At 41.7% G+C, this 18,047-nt stretch overlaps 1 gene segment (V, D, J or C); it reads right to left on the bottom strand.

Annotated features, from left to right (window-relative positions):
- Window positions 1–1,259: 1,259 nt before the first annotated feature.
- Window positions 1,260–16,288, bottom strand: LOC144486540 (Ig heavy chain C region-like). The segment is given in 7 exon segments: window positions 1,260–1,687; window positions 2,183–2,491; window positions 3,408–3,713; window positions 4,667–4,966; window positions 14,889–14,926; window positions 15,765–16,086; window positions 16,221–16,288. Coding segments are annotated over 7 exon segments (1,713 nt in total).
- Window positions 16,289–18,047: the final 1,759 nt, after the last annotated feature.

The following is an 18,047-nucleotide window of genomic DNA, read 5'->3' as shown; positions in this document are numbered from 1 at the left end:
GCGTTTGTGTGTGTATATTTACATGTGTCTTTCTGTATTTGTGTGCATATGTGTGAGTATGTGTATTTGTGTGTGTAGTTGTGCATTTGTGTCGATGTGTGTGTGTGTATGTGTGTGAGTGTGAGTGTGTGTGTGCGCGCTTATGTGTGTATTTATAATTGTGACAGTTTTGTGGAGTATTGTCAGTGTGTGTATTTTTTAGCTGTTGCTCCAAGTTTCACCGCAATCATTAACTGAAAATGATCCAAACAATACGTATAATGGAGCATATTTTCAATGTTTTGCTGTATGAATGTAGTTTATGTGAGTGGCACGGTGATATCAGGAGAACGAATGAAATCATTCATTGATGCATCTCGGAAACATCAGGGACAGAACAGTGAAAACTGGGGAGGATTCAATCATTTGTTTCAATTTGCATTATGGGAAATCAATGCCAGGACATGATTAACAGGAACAAGAGTGCAGAAACATTTTTAAATTATGTTGCATAAGTATATATGCATCACATTGATTAGGATAATGATACTTCAAACTCTGCAGCAAATAAACCAGAAGCTAATTTGTACTGTTGGCAACTGGGTTCTTCTAGTAGAGAGCTGGTCCCTTCCAAACACGTTACTTGCGAAGAGGGAGGGAGTGAGCTCATAATTTCCCTCTCTCTACCCGGTGAAGCAATGTGCCTGATGGTTCTAACCGCTGACGAGGTGGTGGTGAGTGGATTAAATAATGACATTCCTCCTCTTTTCATTGAGGAAGTGATGGTACATGGGTTAGCTACGGCTCTCCCCTCTCTTTGTTGGGTGAGTAGGAATCCGGTATGTTCACAATTTCACTCTCCCCTCTCTCTGATGGGGGGATTGTTGCTCCATGTTTCTGTGTGACCCTCACTCCAGTTCCCAGTGGGTGTGGTGCAGCAGCTTAAAGCTGACATCAATGGTAAAGGCATGGACAACGAGAGAAGCAGGAACACCGAGATGTAAATTGTGTTTGTTTGTCAGAAATTTTGAAATTGTCAGATTTCTCCTCAGTGGGAGGAAAGTCGGTGAAGATATTTTGCAGAATACTGCAATGAATGTGCTCTACTCTGTCTCTAACCCAGGGTGTATCTGAGCTGGGTGCATTGGTTCAACAAGGCTTGAGCCCGAGACGTGAAAATACCTGACTCAAACCAAAGATACATAGTGGAAGTAAAATTGAAAACCAATCAATTAAGCAATTGGGTATTTCATTTATCGTTGGAGGAAAACGATTTTATTCTTTTTATTGAAGTTTTTAATGTAACCGAGTGATTCTCATTGACATGAATTAACGGTGTCCATCAGTGCAAGGGAAATGTTCACAAAACTGGGTTTACCGCTGGATTTGTCAACTGTTCTGTTGATGATCTTCAAGGGGATGGCTTCATGTCCCACCACACAGGAATAAGAAGCACCGCTGGACCATTCCTCTGCTGCAATGGATAACAGGCTGTACATGAAGAAGGAGCTATTCCCGCTCTCCGCGACCACCTCGGTGTTCTTATAGTTCCCAGGATTCACCGGCTTGTCGTTGACGGTCCACTTGACGAAGATCTCTCGAGGGGAGAAACGTCTCACTAAGCAGCTGAGGGAGACGAATCTCTGAGCGGAGACTTCTTCTGCCGAGGGCAAGAGGACAGAGACGAACGGTTCCCGCGGATTTGGATCTGCAGAAAATGTACAATAAATGTCAATAAACTGGAGAATTCTGGAGACAATGAAACTGCTGGCTAGGTATCAGAAAAATGTGCTTCGCTTTCGATTTTAAATGTTTCTATTTTTGACTTCCAGCTTGGAGGAGAGGTGAACACAATTGTTTTCTCAAATAACTCAGCGGGTTGGACTGGAAAGTTTCAGAAAGTTTACAGCACTGAATCAGGCTCTTCGGCCCAACTGATCTGCTTTTTTATTGGTTTTCATGCTCCACATCAGGCTCCTCCCTCCTTATTCGATCTAAACCCAATAACATCGCCTTCAGTTCACTTTTAATTCATCAACACATCAAATCTCCCCGTAAAAATATCTGCAGGACCAGAGTCTTTAGTTAGTGGAGTTTCCAATCAGGAGACACCATTAATGCACTGAATACTGAATATTGACCAGTCCACTGACACTGGAAATAGACACAGTGACGCATTTATTGCTTCAATCTCTCAGCTCACCTGTTTCCTTGTGGATGGATTTTCTTAACGGAGTCGGCAGATCCTGATGGCTCACCACGCAGTCAAACACAGCCGCACTCAGCCAGGCTTGTGTCGAGATGTTTAAGTTGCTGACCACGCTGTCAGGATCCGCTCCAGGCTTTTCGGCAATCTCTGATTTCAAATACTTCCTGTCTCGGATCCAGGACACGTTGACTCCATAAGGAGCATTAGAAACGATGCAGGTTAAGGTCACGGTAGCCTCCATTAAGACCTGTTCTATTGGTGGTGGCTGTATCGTCACTGTGGTATCAGGGCACTGGGAAGGACCTGTGAATGACAAATGAAAATCCACCCTAGTTCTCTTTCAGAAGCAGGACAGCAGTCTTCAGCCTGAAGGAGACGTAGTCGCCTTCGAGATATCAACGTCTAACTATCACCTTTCAACTTCGATGGAGGATGGAAAACCAGCCTGCTCTGTGAAACTATTCTTTTTATTAAAGTATTTTAGCAACAGTATCATTCTCATGAATCAGGATTGCAGCATTCCTAAACAAATACACCATCCTGAACTCAGGAAAAAAGTACTGACCGTTGGCTTATCAGTAGGGTGGATGTACTTTCCAATATTTTACCCCTATACTGTGACCTGTGAAACAGTCCGACACCGACTGTCTCTCCAAATCTTACCAGCTGTCTCAGGAAAAAGCTGACATCAAGGCCACCTCGCTCACTATATTACTTCAAAATGGAAGTGAACACGATTTCCAGGTGAGTCGGTGGCATGGTGGTGTTGTCAATGGGCTTGTAACCTAGGGCATGACTCTGGGGACACATATTCGAATCTCACCACTGCAGATGGTGAAATTTGACTTTAATAAAAATCTATGATTAAAAGTCAAATGATCATCATGAAGCCATTGTTGTAAAAACCCACCTGGTTCACGAATGCCCTTTAGAAAAGTAAATCTGCTGTCTTTATCTGACCTGGCATGCATGTGACTCCAGGTCCACAGCAATGTGGTTGACACTTAAGTGCCCTCTGGGATGGGAAATAAATACACATCTCATGAAGGAATAACAAAAATTGCTGTTGTGATGAAATTCTCAATGAGCCACTGTCCTAATGCAGCAAACCACATGACAGTAAATCCGAAGTTGTTCTATCTTTGTACTAACTTTAATAGATCCCTAATTTCGATTAACATTGAAATGATATATTTTATCCTCGGTTTGAGTCTCTTACCCAGAGATCCGCTGATGTTCTGACTCTGAGTGAATCCTTGATGAGTGACCTGGCAGGTATAGACTGCTTTGCTGAACCATTCCCGAGCGGAGACTATCAGCCGACTGCTCGCCGAGAAGTTCCCATTCACTTCACAGGCGGAAGAGGTGACAATTCCTGAATCCATGTGTTGGCCATTCTTCAGCCACTTCACCGTCATAGACTTTGGCTGGAAATCGATGATCGAACAGACGATGGTTGCAAATTTCCTGCTTGTGATTTCGTCACTGGAACTCACGGTAAGGATAACGGTTGGGGGGATGTCGCCTTAAACAAACACATGTTTAGACGCTACTTGCCGAATCAATTGATAACAATTAAAATTAGTTCTTATATTTTAGCAGGAGAGCTGCCGACTTGAGAATGATATCCGTGGTTTGGTTGAATGGGCAGGGAATTGGCGAATCGAATTCAACCGTCAGAAGTGTCACGCAATGCATTTGGGGAGGTCAAACAAAGCAAGGGGATAGTCAATAAACTGGAAGGTTGAGAGGGATTGTGGAAATGCGAGACCTTGGAATGCATTTCCACAGGTCTTGTAGATGCTAGGACAGCTGCAAGTTGATCAGAAAATCATGTGGGTTAGTTCCTCCATTATGTGAGATATTGAGTTCCAAAACAGGGATGCAATGATGGAGCTGTATAAAATGCCAGTTAGGCCACGGTTGGAGTTTGCTGTACAGTTCTGGTCACCACATTGCAGGAATGACGTGATGACTCTGGAGAGAGATGAGGTTTACAAGAATGTTTCCGGGGCTGAGAATTGCAGCGATGAGGAGAGATTGGACAGGCAGGGATTGTTCTCCTCAGAAAAAGAAGAGGCTGAGGCGTGACGTAATTGTGGTTCACAAAATTATAAGGGATGTAGGCTGAAAATTTCACTCCCCAAGTGGAAGGCTCAATTACCAGGGAGCATGGTCATTTAAAAGGTATCTGGGTCTCCATCTCAAATGCTTTCGCCTGCAAAGCTACGGATCAAGGGCTGGAAAATAGGCTTAAAATGTCTGGCTAGTGTATTTGTTCTCCCTTTTGGCCAGACATGATGGGCTAAATGGCCTCATTCTGCACAGTTACATTTCTGTTGGTCTTTGGTTCTCAGCAACTTTTCAGTCATAATTTGCATAATTCAAAATTTTCAGAGTGCTACAAATCAGTTATAACTAAGGCCTGATATAGTTCAATCACAGCGTCCCTCTCTTGCCCAGGTTCCACACACTTACATTGCATTCCAATGCTTTTGTCTGAGCCGCTGTGTCGAACCTCACAGTCAATTTTGCTGCAGTCTCCCTCTGACTCGGTGATGGTTAACTGGCTGCTCAGTGTGTAGGTTCCCTTCGTGTTTCTCACTGATGGGTATGTCTTAAACCCAGTGGTGATCGGCAGCCCATTTTTCTTCCAGGTCAGTTTGGAGACATCTGGAGAGTAGTCCATCGCCAAACAGCCATAGGTGACGGAACCGTCGGAGTTGTGTTGATGACAGGAGGAGACCAGGCTGTAGAGAGTCGGAGGAGATGGTGTCGCTGGGAATGAATAGTCGATTGAACAAGTTAGACTCTTATTTGCTTTTATTAATTAATCAAACATGTTTATACAAATATGGTTCTATATTAGATATTGCTCTTGGGGCTAATGAGATCAAGGGATATGGGTGGTCGGCGGGATCAGGATATTGATGAGCCATGGTCAAAGTGAATGGCAGACAGGCTCAAAGGGCTGAACAGCCGGCTCCTGCTTCGATTTTCTAAGTTTCTACGTCAAGATTTGACTAGAATTATGAACTTATCCCCGGCTCTCTGCCCTCTGTCCCAGCTCCCTACCCTCTTCCCTGGGTCTCTACCCTTTCTCCGGGTGCTTTGCCCTTTCCCCCAGCTCCCTGCCCTCTGTCCCGGCTCTAAACATTTCCCCCCAGCTGTCTACACTTTCCCGGGCTCTTCGCCCTTTCCCCAGGTTATTTGCCCTTTCGCCCAGCTCTCTGCTCTCTCCCCCGGCTCTCTGCCTTTCCCCCGTCTGTGTGTGTGTATGTGTATATACGAGTGTGGCTTTATGTGTATGAGAAAGAGATATGTGTTGGTTATGTAGTATACGTGTGTGAGAGAGAGAGTGTGTCTAAGATACAGTGAGAGAGAAAAAACACGGTATGTGTGAGTGTTCAGGATAGAGTCCGTGTGTGAAAGAGAGAGAGTTAATTTACCTGCGCGTGACAGTGAGTGTGTGATAGATGTTGGGATGAGAATGAGAGAGAGATTGAGCATGTGAGAGAATGTGTATGAGATAGGGTGTTATTGTGTGAGTGGGAGAGGGAGAGATTTTCTGTGTGGTGTTTCTGTGAGAGACATGTGTGTGTGAGATCCTAAGTTTGTAAATGTGTGAGACACGGTGTCTGTGTGTAAGAGGAGAGAGTGGGTGTGACTAAGGGTGTATGAGAGACAGAGAATGTGTGTATGTGACAGAGAGAGATAATGTAGTTGCACATGACAGTGAGTTTGTTGCAGATTATTGGTGACAGAATGAGAGAGACAGATAGAGAACGTGTGAGAATATATGTGAGATAGGGTGTGTTTGCGAGAGAGAGAGAGAGACAGACGAGGTAGAGAGAGTTCTTCTGTATGAGTGTGTGCGTGAAAGAGAGAAACTTTGTGAGTGGTGTGTGTGTGAGGATGTCTGAGGCACATGTCATGGAATCATAGAGTCATCGAGGTTTACAGCATGGAAACAGGCCCTTCGGCCCAATTTGTCCATGCCGCCCTTTTGTTTTTAACCCTAAATTAATCCCAATTTCCCGCATTTGTCCCATATCCCTCGATAGCCATCGTACCCATGTAACTATCTGAATGCTTTTTAAAAGACAAAATTGTACCCGCCTCTACTACTATCTCTGGCAGCTTGTTCCAGACACTCACCACCCTCTGTGTGAAAAAATAGCCCCTCCTGACACTTTTGTATCTCTCCCGTCTCATCTTAAACCTATGCCCTCGAGTTTTAGACTCACCTACCGTTGGGAAAAGATATTGACGATCTAGCTGATCTGTGCCCCGCATTATTTTATAGACTTCTAGAAGATCACCCCTCAGCCTCCTACGCTTCAGAGAAAAAAGTCCCAGTCCATCCAGCCTCTCCTTATAGCTCAATCCATCAAGTCCCGGTAGCATCCTGCTAAACCTTTTCTGCACTCTTTCTAGTTTAATAATATCATTTCTTTAATAGGGTGACCAGAATTGCACACAGTATTCCAAGTGTGGCCTTACTAATGTCTTGTACAACTTCAACAGGACATTCCAACTCCTGTATTCAATGTTCTGACCAATGAAACCAAGCATCCCGAATGCCTTCTTCACCACTCTGTCCACCTGTGACTCCACTTTCAAGGAGCTCTGAACATGTACCTCGAGCTCTCTTTGTTCTGTAACTCGCCCCAACGCGCTACCATTAACTGAATAAGTCGTGCCCTGGTTCAATCCACCAAAATGCATCATATGTGTGCGTGAGACCCGAGTTTGTACGTGTGTGTGACAGCGTGTCTGTCTGTGACAGGATAGAGTGTGTGTGAGGGAGAGGGTGTGTGTGTGAGATGGACCGATAATGTGTGTGTGTGTGTGTGTGTGTGTGTAGACCAGGGGAGAGTGCGTGTCATAGAGTCATAGATATTTACAGCATGGAAACAGGCTCTTCGGCCCAGCTTCTCCATGCCGCCCAGTTCTTGCCATTAAGTTAGTCCCAACTGTCCGCATTTAGCGTATATCTCTCTAAAGCCATTTTACCCTTGTACCTAAATGCTTTTTAAAATACAAAATTGTGTGTGTCTCTACGACTGCCCCGGCAACGCGTTCCAGACGCTCACCACCCTCTGAGTGAAACAAAATGCCTCTCTGGACTCTTTTGTATTTCTCCCATAGAACCATAGAACCATAGAAAATTACAGCTCAGAAACAGGCCTTTTGGCCCTTCTTGTCTGTGCCGAACCATTTTATGCCTAGTCCCACTGACCTGCACTTGGACCATATCCCTCCACACCCCTCTCATCCATGAACCCGTCCAAGTTTTTCTTAAATGTTAAAAGTGACCCTGCATTTACCACTTTATCCGGCAGCTCATTCCACACTCCCACCACTCTCTGCGTGAAGAAGCCCCCCCTAATATTCCCTTTAAACTTTTCTCCTTTCACCCTTAACCCATGCCCTCTGGTTTTTTTCTCCCCCAGCCTCAGCGGAAAAAGCCTGCTTGCATTCACTCTATCTATACCCATCAAAACCTTATACACCTCCATCAAATCTCCCCTCAATCTTCTACGCTCCAGGGAATAAAGTCCCAACCTATTCAATCTCTCTCTGTAACTCAGCTTCTCAAGTCCTGGCAACATCCTTGTGAACTTTCTCTGCACTCTTTCAATCTTATTTACATCCTTCCTGTAACTAGGTGACCAAAACTGTACACAGTACTCCAAATTCGGCCTCACCAATGCCCTATATAACCTTACCATAACACTCCAACTTTTATACTCGATACTCCGATTTATAAAGGCCAATGTACCAAAGGCACTCTTTACGACCCTATCCACCTGTGACGTCACTTTTAGGGAATTCTGTACCTGTATTCCCAGATCCCTCTGTTCAACTGCACTCTTCAGAGTCCTACCATTTACCCTGTACGTTTTTCTTTGGTTTGTCCCTCCAAAGTGCAATATCTCACACTTGTCCGCGTTAAACTCCATTTGCCATTTTTCAGGCCAATTTTCTAGTTGGTCCAAATCCCTCTGCAAGCTTTGAAAACCTTCCTCACTGTCCGCTACACCTCCAATCTTTGTATCATCAGCAAACTTGCTGATCCAATTTATCACATTATCATCCAGATCATTGATATAGATGACAAACAACAATGGACCCAACACCGATCCCTGCGGCACACCACTAGCCACAGGCCTCCACTCAGAGAAGCAATCCTCCACAACCACTCTCTGGCTTCTTCCATTGAGCCAGTGTCTTATCCAATTTACTACCTCCCCATGTATACCTAGCGACTGAACCTTCCTAACTACCCTCCCATGAGGGACCTTGTCAAAGGCCTTGCTGAAATCCAGGTAGACAGCATCCACCGCCTTCCCTTCATCCACTTTCCTGGTAACCTCCTCGAAAAACTCTAATAGATTGGTCAAACATGACCTACCACGCACAAAGCCACGTTGACTCTCCCTAATAAGTCCCTGTCTATCCAAATATTTGTAGATCCTATCCCTTATCACACCTTCCAATAACTTGCCCACCACCGACGTCAAACTTACTGGCCGATAATTTCCCGGATTTCTTATTGAACCTTTTTTAAACAACGGAACAACATGAGCCACCCTCCAATTATCCGGCACCTCCCCCGTGAATACTGACATTTTAAATATGTCTGCCAGGGCCCCTGCAAGTTCAGCACTAGGTCCCTTCGAACCTTAAACCTCTGCCCCTAGTTTTAGACTCTCCTACCTTTGGGAAAAGATGTTCACTATCTACCTCATCTATGCCCCTCATTATTTCATAGACCTCTATAAGACCACTCCCAAGCCGCCCACGCTCCAGGAAAAAAGTCCCAGTCCATCCAGCCTCTCTTTGTAACTTAAACCATCAATTCCCGCTCGCATCCTAGTAAATATTTTCTGTATTCTTTCCAGTTTAATAATATCCTTGTATCAGGATGTGAGCGAGAATAAGTGTGCAAATGAGACAGAGTGACTGTGCGAGTGTGTCAGAGGAAGATAATGGTCGGGAGTATGTGCTTGAGTATTTTTCTGTATGGAGGTGTGAGAGATTGCTTGGGAGAGCGAGAGTATGCATGTCTTTCTGTGTGAGTGTTTGTGACGTGTGACCTGCGAGAGCGAGAGAACTTTTGTGTCTGTGATAGGTAGAGTCTTTAAGAGAGATGCATTTACTACACATGTGTGTGCGTGTGTGAGACACAGAGAGACTGTGTGTGAGTGAATGTACGTGTGAAAGAGAGTATGTGTTTGTGAGAGACATTTGAGATCAATTATGCGCATGTGTGATATAGTGTGAGAGAGTGAGTGTGAAAGAGATAGTGAAATATGTGCCTGTCAGAGAAAATGGGTGTGGAAGAGTGTTTGTATGGGAGAGAGTGTGTGTGAGACAAAGTGAGCATATGTGACAAAGTGTATGAGACAGCGACAGTGCATGTGAGCGTGTGTGAGAGACAATGTGTGTGCGAGAGTGTGAGATTGTGCTTTTGTGAGAGAGTGTGCCTGCGTGTAAGAGAGAATGTATGTGTGAGCGTGTGCACGTGTCTGTGTTTGTGTGAAAGGGAGTGCTTTTGAGAGAGACAGTGTGTGAGAGCAGGAATGGGCATGTGTGAGAGTGTCAGAGAATGATTGTGTGAAAGGGGAAGATAAATGTGTGGGTGTGTGTGAGAGAGAGAGACAATGCGTGTGCAAGACGGATTGTGACAGAGCGTGCGTGAATGAGTGTGAGACAGAATGAACATTTTTGGCAGATAGTATGTCAGAGACATAGTGCATGCGAGAGTGGGTGCTGTGAGAGAGGATATATGTGCGAGATGTGAAACTGTGCCTATGAGAGAGAGTGTGTTTGTAGGAGAGTGTGTGCATGTATATTGTGAGATTGAGTCTTTGAGAGAGACCGGTTTTGAGATCAAGAATGTACATGTGTGAAATAATTTGAGAGAGAGAGAGTGTGTGGGAAAGAGAGAAATATGTGCATGTGTGAGAGAGAGTTTGTGTGCAAGAGGGATTGTGAGATTGTGAATGAATTTGGACAGAGTGAGTTTGTGGCAGAGGGTATGTGAAAGATAGTGTGTGTGAGAAAGAGGACGAGAGAGAGAAAAGTGTGGTGTGCGAGAGCGTGGGATTGAGTCTCTGTGTGTAAGTGAGAATGTGCGTGAGTGTTTTTGAGACATTGCTTGGGAGAGCGAGAGTATATCTGCTTTTCTGCGTGTGAAAGCGTGTGCGACGTGTGAGAGATAGAATGCATATGGGTTTGACAGAAATCTTGAGAGAGAGCGTGAGCATGAATATGTATGTGTGTGTTTGTTTGTTTGTGGGTGTGTGAGAGAGAGAGTGAGAGTGAGCGAGAGAGCAAGAGAGAGCGAGAGATAATATATGAGTGCAGATGTATGTATTTATGTGTGTGAGAGTGTGGTACGTGTAATTTTCTATCTGGGTCTCTCAGTCTTAATAATCATCTTCACCCTCACATTCCACACGCACTCTCAGCAATTCTCATAGTGTGTGGGGTGGGGGTGGGTGGGTGTTTAGTAAATGAACTGAATATGGCACGCGGGCTAACGGTTGGAGAAACATTTAAACCATTCACAATTCAGGTCTATAATTGAATAATTTCCACTTGCCACAATGAGCGACTGTTGAGAAAATCTAAAGAAAGTCGTCGCTTCCCAGGAAACTTTCCCACCCCGACATTCACCCCATCCACTTCCTCCATCACCAACAAGCAGTGACAGCAGGGTGTATCACACATATGATGCGTTGCAGCAAATCACCAAGACTCCATAGAATACACTGTCCAAACTACATCTTGCAAGCTCCCCTCCAAAACACACAACATCCTGACGTGAAACAATATCGCCGTTCCTTCACAGTCGCTGGGTTAATATCCTGGAACTTCATCCCGAATGGCACTGTAGGCATATCGACACCACATGGTCTGCAGTTATTCAAGGATACTTCATATCAGCACTTTTTGAAATGACAATTAGGGACAGATAACAAATTTTGCCCTAGCCAGCGACTCTAAAATCCCATTCATGGACTAAAAGTAAGACACAACCGGAATTGACGGTCTAAATCTCCTATTAATTTGGAAAGAGTCTGCTATAATACGGAGTGCAATAGGTTATATCTCCCTTTGTATTTGTTCATCGAAAATTCCCAAGGTTGGTACATCACTGGTTAAAAAAAAAACAAATCTCCTTCCACACTCTTTCTGACGTTTCTGCTTTGTCCGACGGTCACATTCTGGGTCAGGGATCTCATTTCTGAGACGCCTAGTAAAAAAATCAAGTCAAACTGTCACATTCCTCACCGCACAAGTTGATTGCAGAAATAAGCCAAACTTTCGCCCCGAAGATACAGGAGAAGGAATCAGAAGATTTACAAGCAGTCAGAAAAATTATTGGTCCCAACACGGTAACCACGCGCACAGAAACAGAACAGAAACAAACGGTGTAACAATCGAGTTCCCAGCAGATAGATTTGTTCAATCTGTGAAGCACATTGAAACTGATTTATTCTAATTGAACAATGGTCAACCTACAACAACAACAATTCAAAAACCTCTTTTAAATTAAACTGATATTAATTTCAAAACACCCTATAACTTTCAGCAATGTATCCCTGTCTGCCTCAAATATCGAAAACAGGGCAAAAATATAATTTCGATGAAAATGAGTACATTAAATGTACTCAGGATAGACTTTTTTTTTACATAACAGAAATGCTGTGTCACAGAATTAAACAAACCAGCAAACATTTACACTGAAAATTATTCGGTGATTTGATCGAATTCTTTAATTAAATGAAAGCAACAAAATCATCGAGGCAAAACACTGTATCGAGCGGAGCAGAGCTGAGTAAAGAAATGCATTGTTGTCTGAATTCATTTTTGATCCAATTAAATATTGTAGTAGTTCACTTATGTTGAATTAATTATATTTATATTTTAGGTTATTGTTAATTGTCAGTTAGTACTCCTGTTGGCTGATTTGTATTCTATAATAATAATAGCTTTCACTGATTCAAATCCTGCTTTTGTCTGGAACTTTAAATAATTAAGTGTCAATTAAATCTTAAATAATGTTAAACAATAAACTTCAAATTACTGGATGCAAACAGTCAGATACCTAAAATACTTCTACTTACATCTAATTGCATCTTAATATTTTACTTTTACTCTAAATGCTTTCTTTTAACCTACAAAAGTGTTAAACTGAATTTTTCTGTGCGAATATATACTGTAACAGCCTGGCAGTTTATGATCTATAAAATTGCTTCCTAGATTTAATACTTCAGGCCTTCCCTGTAATTTAATTATTGATCATATTGTTTAATTAAAGAAGATCCCAATTAAACAGTGCAAAACACAATGAGCACAATTTATTCAACTCCTCTGCAACACTGAAACATGATGAACAAAAAAAGACGACATTTTGTTCTTCATTTAATATTCAATAAGAATTAAACATAAGGCTCAGATAGAATCAATTATTCTCTTCAGCCATTTGTTATCCGTATAATGATATCCTGTCTGCAGCAGTAATGGGAAACAGGATGCCATTATTAATTGCAGAGCAAATATTAACCTTTTGTAACATAAATTAACCTGTTTAATTTGAAGCATTTACTTGTCAATCTCTTGCCAGTTTCTGGATACCTTACTACAAATCAAACATAATCAAATGAACAATTAATTGACTGACAGCGCATTCCACATCTCAGAAAGCTGTTTACGATTAGAGTAGTGATTAATTATCTCTTTATCCAACTACCTATTACTTTGAGAAATAATGTGGCTACGCCTGCAATGAAATAATGTAATAACCGAATACATAAATTGCCAAACTGCAATGCAAAACTCCTATTTAAGTGAATGCAAACTTAATCTGGGATATAATGATTAATTAAAAATATATTGATATGCTGAGCGCTGCTGTGGAATCAGCATGTTTTCAATGAAATACTTTCAGGCACAATCACAAAGCATTTGCAGAATAAAAACTTTTCCGGCCATGTTAATCATGTTCAAAGCACAGCAGAATTGTGAAAGCCGATTAATGATTAATGATGTTAATATAAAATAATCCTTGGTGAGTTTGCTATATTACTGGGAATAAATGTTCAAATTTTATTTATTTTACTCCTATTTAAAAACTTGCTGATTAAGTAATTTGTGATAGCCGCAATGAATGGCGTTCTCAATGAGGGTTATAAGTCATGATTTATTTTACACAGTAAGCATCAGTTAAAGTGTATGGAATGCTCTCATATCTTTATTTTATTATTTTCCGAAACCTGCCTGTTTTCTCCTACAACCGTGCTTCCAGGATTTTCAAAAGCGCACAATGTTTGCATTCAACCAGAAAGCTTGTAACCACTCAGTGTCACCGAATTTAAACAATGCAGAAAGAATTCAGAAACGCCAAACCATTTCACACATTTTAAACAATCAAAGTCACCCAGACACACAATCTCCTCAGCAGAAAAGCATGAAAACACATCACTGAGTAACTGAACCCCGTTTCAGGGAGAAGCAGCTCAATTCTATATTCAACAGAATCAAATATAACATTGCAAGAAAATCTCAATATCCAATCCGGCACACCAGCTCTTCGCCAAATATATGGATTGTTAAACTAAAAAGGAATCTGGGATAATAGCAATAACATTGTGAGGAGTTCCAATATTTCCAATAAAATAATATTGAAACTTTGCCACATTTTATTTCCAAAAGATTTCAAACGTATTTAAACATTTCGATGGTAAAAGCTCCAGCCATCAGATGCCACCGAGATTAAACATTGCATGTATCCCAAATTGTGAATGCCGTGACAAACTATGTTCTGAACGAGCGGCGTAAACGGTGGTTTAGTTTAACCTGCAATTATCACTTAAGATTAAAAAAAATACAAATACAATAAAGCCGGCCTGATTTCTGCCTGCAGTCATGCGTCAAGCAGTTGCAAACCCGCAGATTCTTTGTATTAAATAACAAAGCGGGTAACAATTCAGTGTCACCGAGTTTAAACAATGCAGAAACACCAAATCGTTTCACAAATGTTGCTTGTTCAAAGTCCCCCAGACACACAATCTCCTGACCAGAGAAACACATCACTGAGGGACTGAACCCCGCTTCATGCAGAAGCAGATCAATTCTCCAAACACTTTCAAAAGAATCAAATGCAACATTGACAGAAAATCTCAATTTAAAATCCAACCAATCCGACCATCACCATACTAATTAAGAATTAAAATGGACAGAAATAAGTCATAACCACACCAGCATTGTGAGTAAGCGGAACATGATCACTAAATTAATACAGAAACTTTAACACATTTAATTAATATTGGGTTAGATTTCAAACACTTGTGCAGCAGATGGTACAAATCGCAGCTACTAGATGTCACCGAGATCAAACATTGCAGAAACGCCGAACTGTTTAACAGAATTTCGGCATTTAAAGTAACCCAGCCACACAATGTCCTCAGCAGATAAACACCAAATGACAACAACCAGAGACTGAATCCTTCAGCGTCACCTTTTGCCAATAAACAGCGGAATTATACAACACATTTTCAGCAGAATCACCTGAAACATTGTAAAAAAAAATCTCAATCTGTGAACGAATGAATTATTAAATTCGATAAAAATATAAAACAAAATCTCAAGTAAAATAGTTACTAAATAAATGCATGGTTCTTACCTGCAGTCACCGTCACCATGGTCCCTTGGCCCCAGTATGCGATGTAGTCACGCTGTCACATTCCCTGGGCTGGATCTGACACTAACCATCCCTGCACAAAATAGACAAAAAGCCACCATTATTTTAAATATCCACAAGCCAGAGGGAAAGTAAATCACTGCATTTTTAATGAAATTTTAATTGTATTTGTGGATACCGTTCGCTCTTCATAAATGACCCTAATGTTTTATAATTCACAGAGCATCAGATGAATATGTTTTTGGAAACACCAAATGATAATTGAATAGTTATCGTAAATTTTCCATGTTAATTCTGGCTATTTGAGCAGTGCTAGACATAAATAATACAGTGCTGTAAATAATGGTGGATTGTAAAACAGAGCACTGCCCCATCCTCGGTCAATTAGTGCTGAGGGGTTTTTGTATTGACAGTAACTGCTGTGCACTGCTGTATCACAGTGACACACACCCGCACAAAAACTGCACTCAGTCTCTGTTCAGTACTGCCGCTCAATATTCACTACAAATAGACCAGAATTTTTGATATAATTTACAATTTATGCAACAGTTTACAAAGTACAATCTGGAAACATCTCCTCGAAGTCTCAGAAATATTAAAACGAGCAATATCATCCAGGTCTGTAACTGCAGAAACTGTTAACAGTAAATATAAGCAGAGTGAAAAGCTCATCCCATTATGTCTGTGAGTTTGCTCGGTTAAATGTTTAATTTCCTTTATGTTAGGTTTGTCAGAAGCGGTTTGTGTTTTGGTTCTGATCACTGTCCTTAATATTACATTTAAAACAGATCCTGACCGTCAGGTTATGATGGAAGTTGCTGAATTCCCTCTCGAGCTGTTCTTGTTCGGGTCCATCCCTGGTTCCTCTCGCTGTGGTCTCTTGCACAGTAATAGATGGCGGTGTCTTCGGTCTTCAGCCTCGTCATCTCCAAAGAGAAGATGTTGTTTGAAGTGTCTTTGGACGCAGTAAATCGATCTTTAATTGCTGGGGCGTAGTTGTTGTTTGATGAACTATCGTACCACAGCAGAAACTGCAGCCCCTGTCCGGGAACTTGTCGGATCCAGTTCATCCAGTGGCTGCCGAGATCGAAGCCGCTGGTTTTACAGGTCAGTGTCAGGGAGCCTCCGGGACGCCCGATCTCTGCCTCTGGCTGAGTCAACACAACCTCCGATTGGACACCTGTAAAACATATGTCAAAAATCCCGAGGATTAATCCCGGTGTAATGATTTTTGACTCTGGAATATTACAGAGATAGACTAAGACTGAGACAGTAACTGTGGGAGACTTGGACAATTAAAAAAAAACTACTCACCGGATAGGAAAGTCAGCAACAAACTGAGACAAATCGCCGACCTCATCCTTCTGGTAAATTGAGGGAAATGGTTGTGTCAGGAGCACAGTGAACAAACCTACTCCCGAACTGTTGGATTCCGGTCCCAGTGAGCGGCATTTTAATACCCGGCAGAAGGGGGCGGCTTTCCAGGCGCCGCCTGTTGATTCCCTGCTGGAGGCGGCGACTGGATCCAGGTCCCACCTTCCACGCCCCCAACAGAATGGAGTCCCAGATTTACAATAGGTTAATATTAAAATGGACATTTTAGCTGTGTCGGGATATTTGTTTGGCTGAGTATGTTCACTGTATTGTTCTCATTATTTCTGATGGTGATATTGCAGTTCATCATTTCTTTATTTAAATAACTAATTCCATTGTAAGTATGGTGCTTTTATTACCACGCCCCTGACAAAAAGACAACTCTAAAAATGATTAAATAACATTTACGGAAAATGAAGAGACCGTCAGTCTATTTTGCAACAATTCCGGGTCTCTGTCACATTACTATAATAAGGCATCATTTATCGGAAGAATTGTTATCGATTTGTGTAACTAAATGCGGGGGATGAACAAAGTGATTCTATTTACAGTGTTGATGGCTGTCACTGTACAATTTGGGTTTGGAGATGAGAAGAAACTCTCACCCTGTACAATGTTTCTTCTTATATTTATCAAACTGCCCCAATCTCAAGACAGCCCTTTGAAAATAACAAGAATTCTGCCCTTCAGATAATTAAATAGTGAGTTGACAGAGAAACATAAAATTAACATCGACTTTTGACAAAGAAGTTAATGAATCGGAACGGACACGGAATCATTAAATTTCTCCTTCAGCATCCAAATCATTGCAGCTCAGTCTATTGGCCACCGGCTGTCGAACATTCACTGTTATTGGGAACACAGGATATCAGCACTTTGCGGCACATTGCACAATATCACAAGAATAATTGTTTTATCTTCCATTGAATCAGGTTATGAACTGATCATTTCTCCACTCATTGGCAGCTATGATTGGAACTCTTCAATAACAGGAATCAGATTATACTGTACAATAGAATAGGGTGTTAATCAGGTACAAGAGACGCTGCTGTTTAAATGCGATACAGAACTTTCAGAATATTCCAGCAATCCCCCTGTTCATGTCAGTTTTATGATGTTCTTTTAATATTATTTCGATGCATTTTTGCCATTGCTCTGATCTCAGTTGACTGGGGAATTGGGACCATCAACATCTCTCTTTCGCATTTCATGAAGTGGTTAACAAACAGAATTTAAATATTGGAGTGACATTTACTTGGAAGTTATACAAACTAAAAAGCATCTGGTCACTTTATTGTTTTGCGATACTATTTACTCACATAATGAACAGGACATTGAATGAAAATATTTGATTAGAATGATTACGATTTAAAATGTGTTTTTCCTCTGGGAATGAAACATTTATTGTTTAAATGGTTGAATCCCATTTTGTCCAGTCAGGTTCACGCTAATCTGTCCCACACAGTGTTTGGCACCAATCCAGCCTGCTGTCAAATGCTCAAAGTTATTGGCAGGAAGCATCTGAGGATGTTGTTCAACACATCAAAGATCTGTTTCCTCAGTACTGACCGATTGGCTGCAAGCCAACTTGAAACTGTTCACATTGTCAATGGGGCCTGTTATTAAACAAATCTACTCAGCAACAGTACAGAAGGGACTTTAATTTTTTTAAGTTGAAAATCTAGGTGAATTTTTCCCATCTCTCATGGAAGGAAAGTTATGCAGCTTCTCTGGCACCCTGTTCGCAACAATTATGATTTTTCCAAC

Source organism: Mustelus asterias, unplaced genomic scaffold (assembly GCF_964213995.1).
Source record: "Mustelus asterias unplaced genomic scaffold, sMusAst1.hap1.1 HAP1_SCAFFOLD_382, whole genome shotgun sequence".
NCBI lineage: Eukaryota > Metazoa > Chordata > Chondrichthyes > Carcharhiniformes > Triakidae > Mustelus > Mustelus asterias.
Note: the sequence above shows the minus strand (reverse complement) of the source record. Positions and strands in the feature narration are given on the sequence as shown.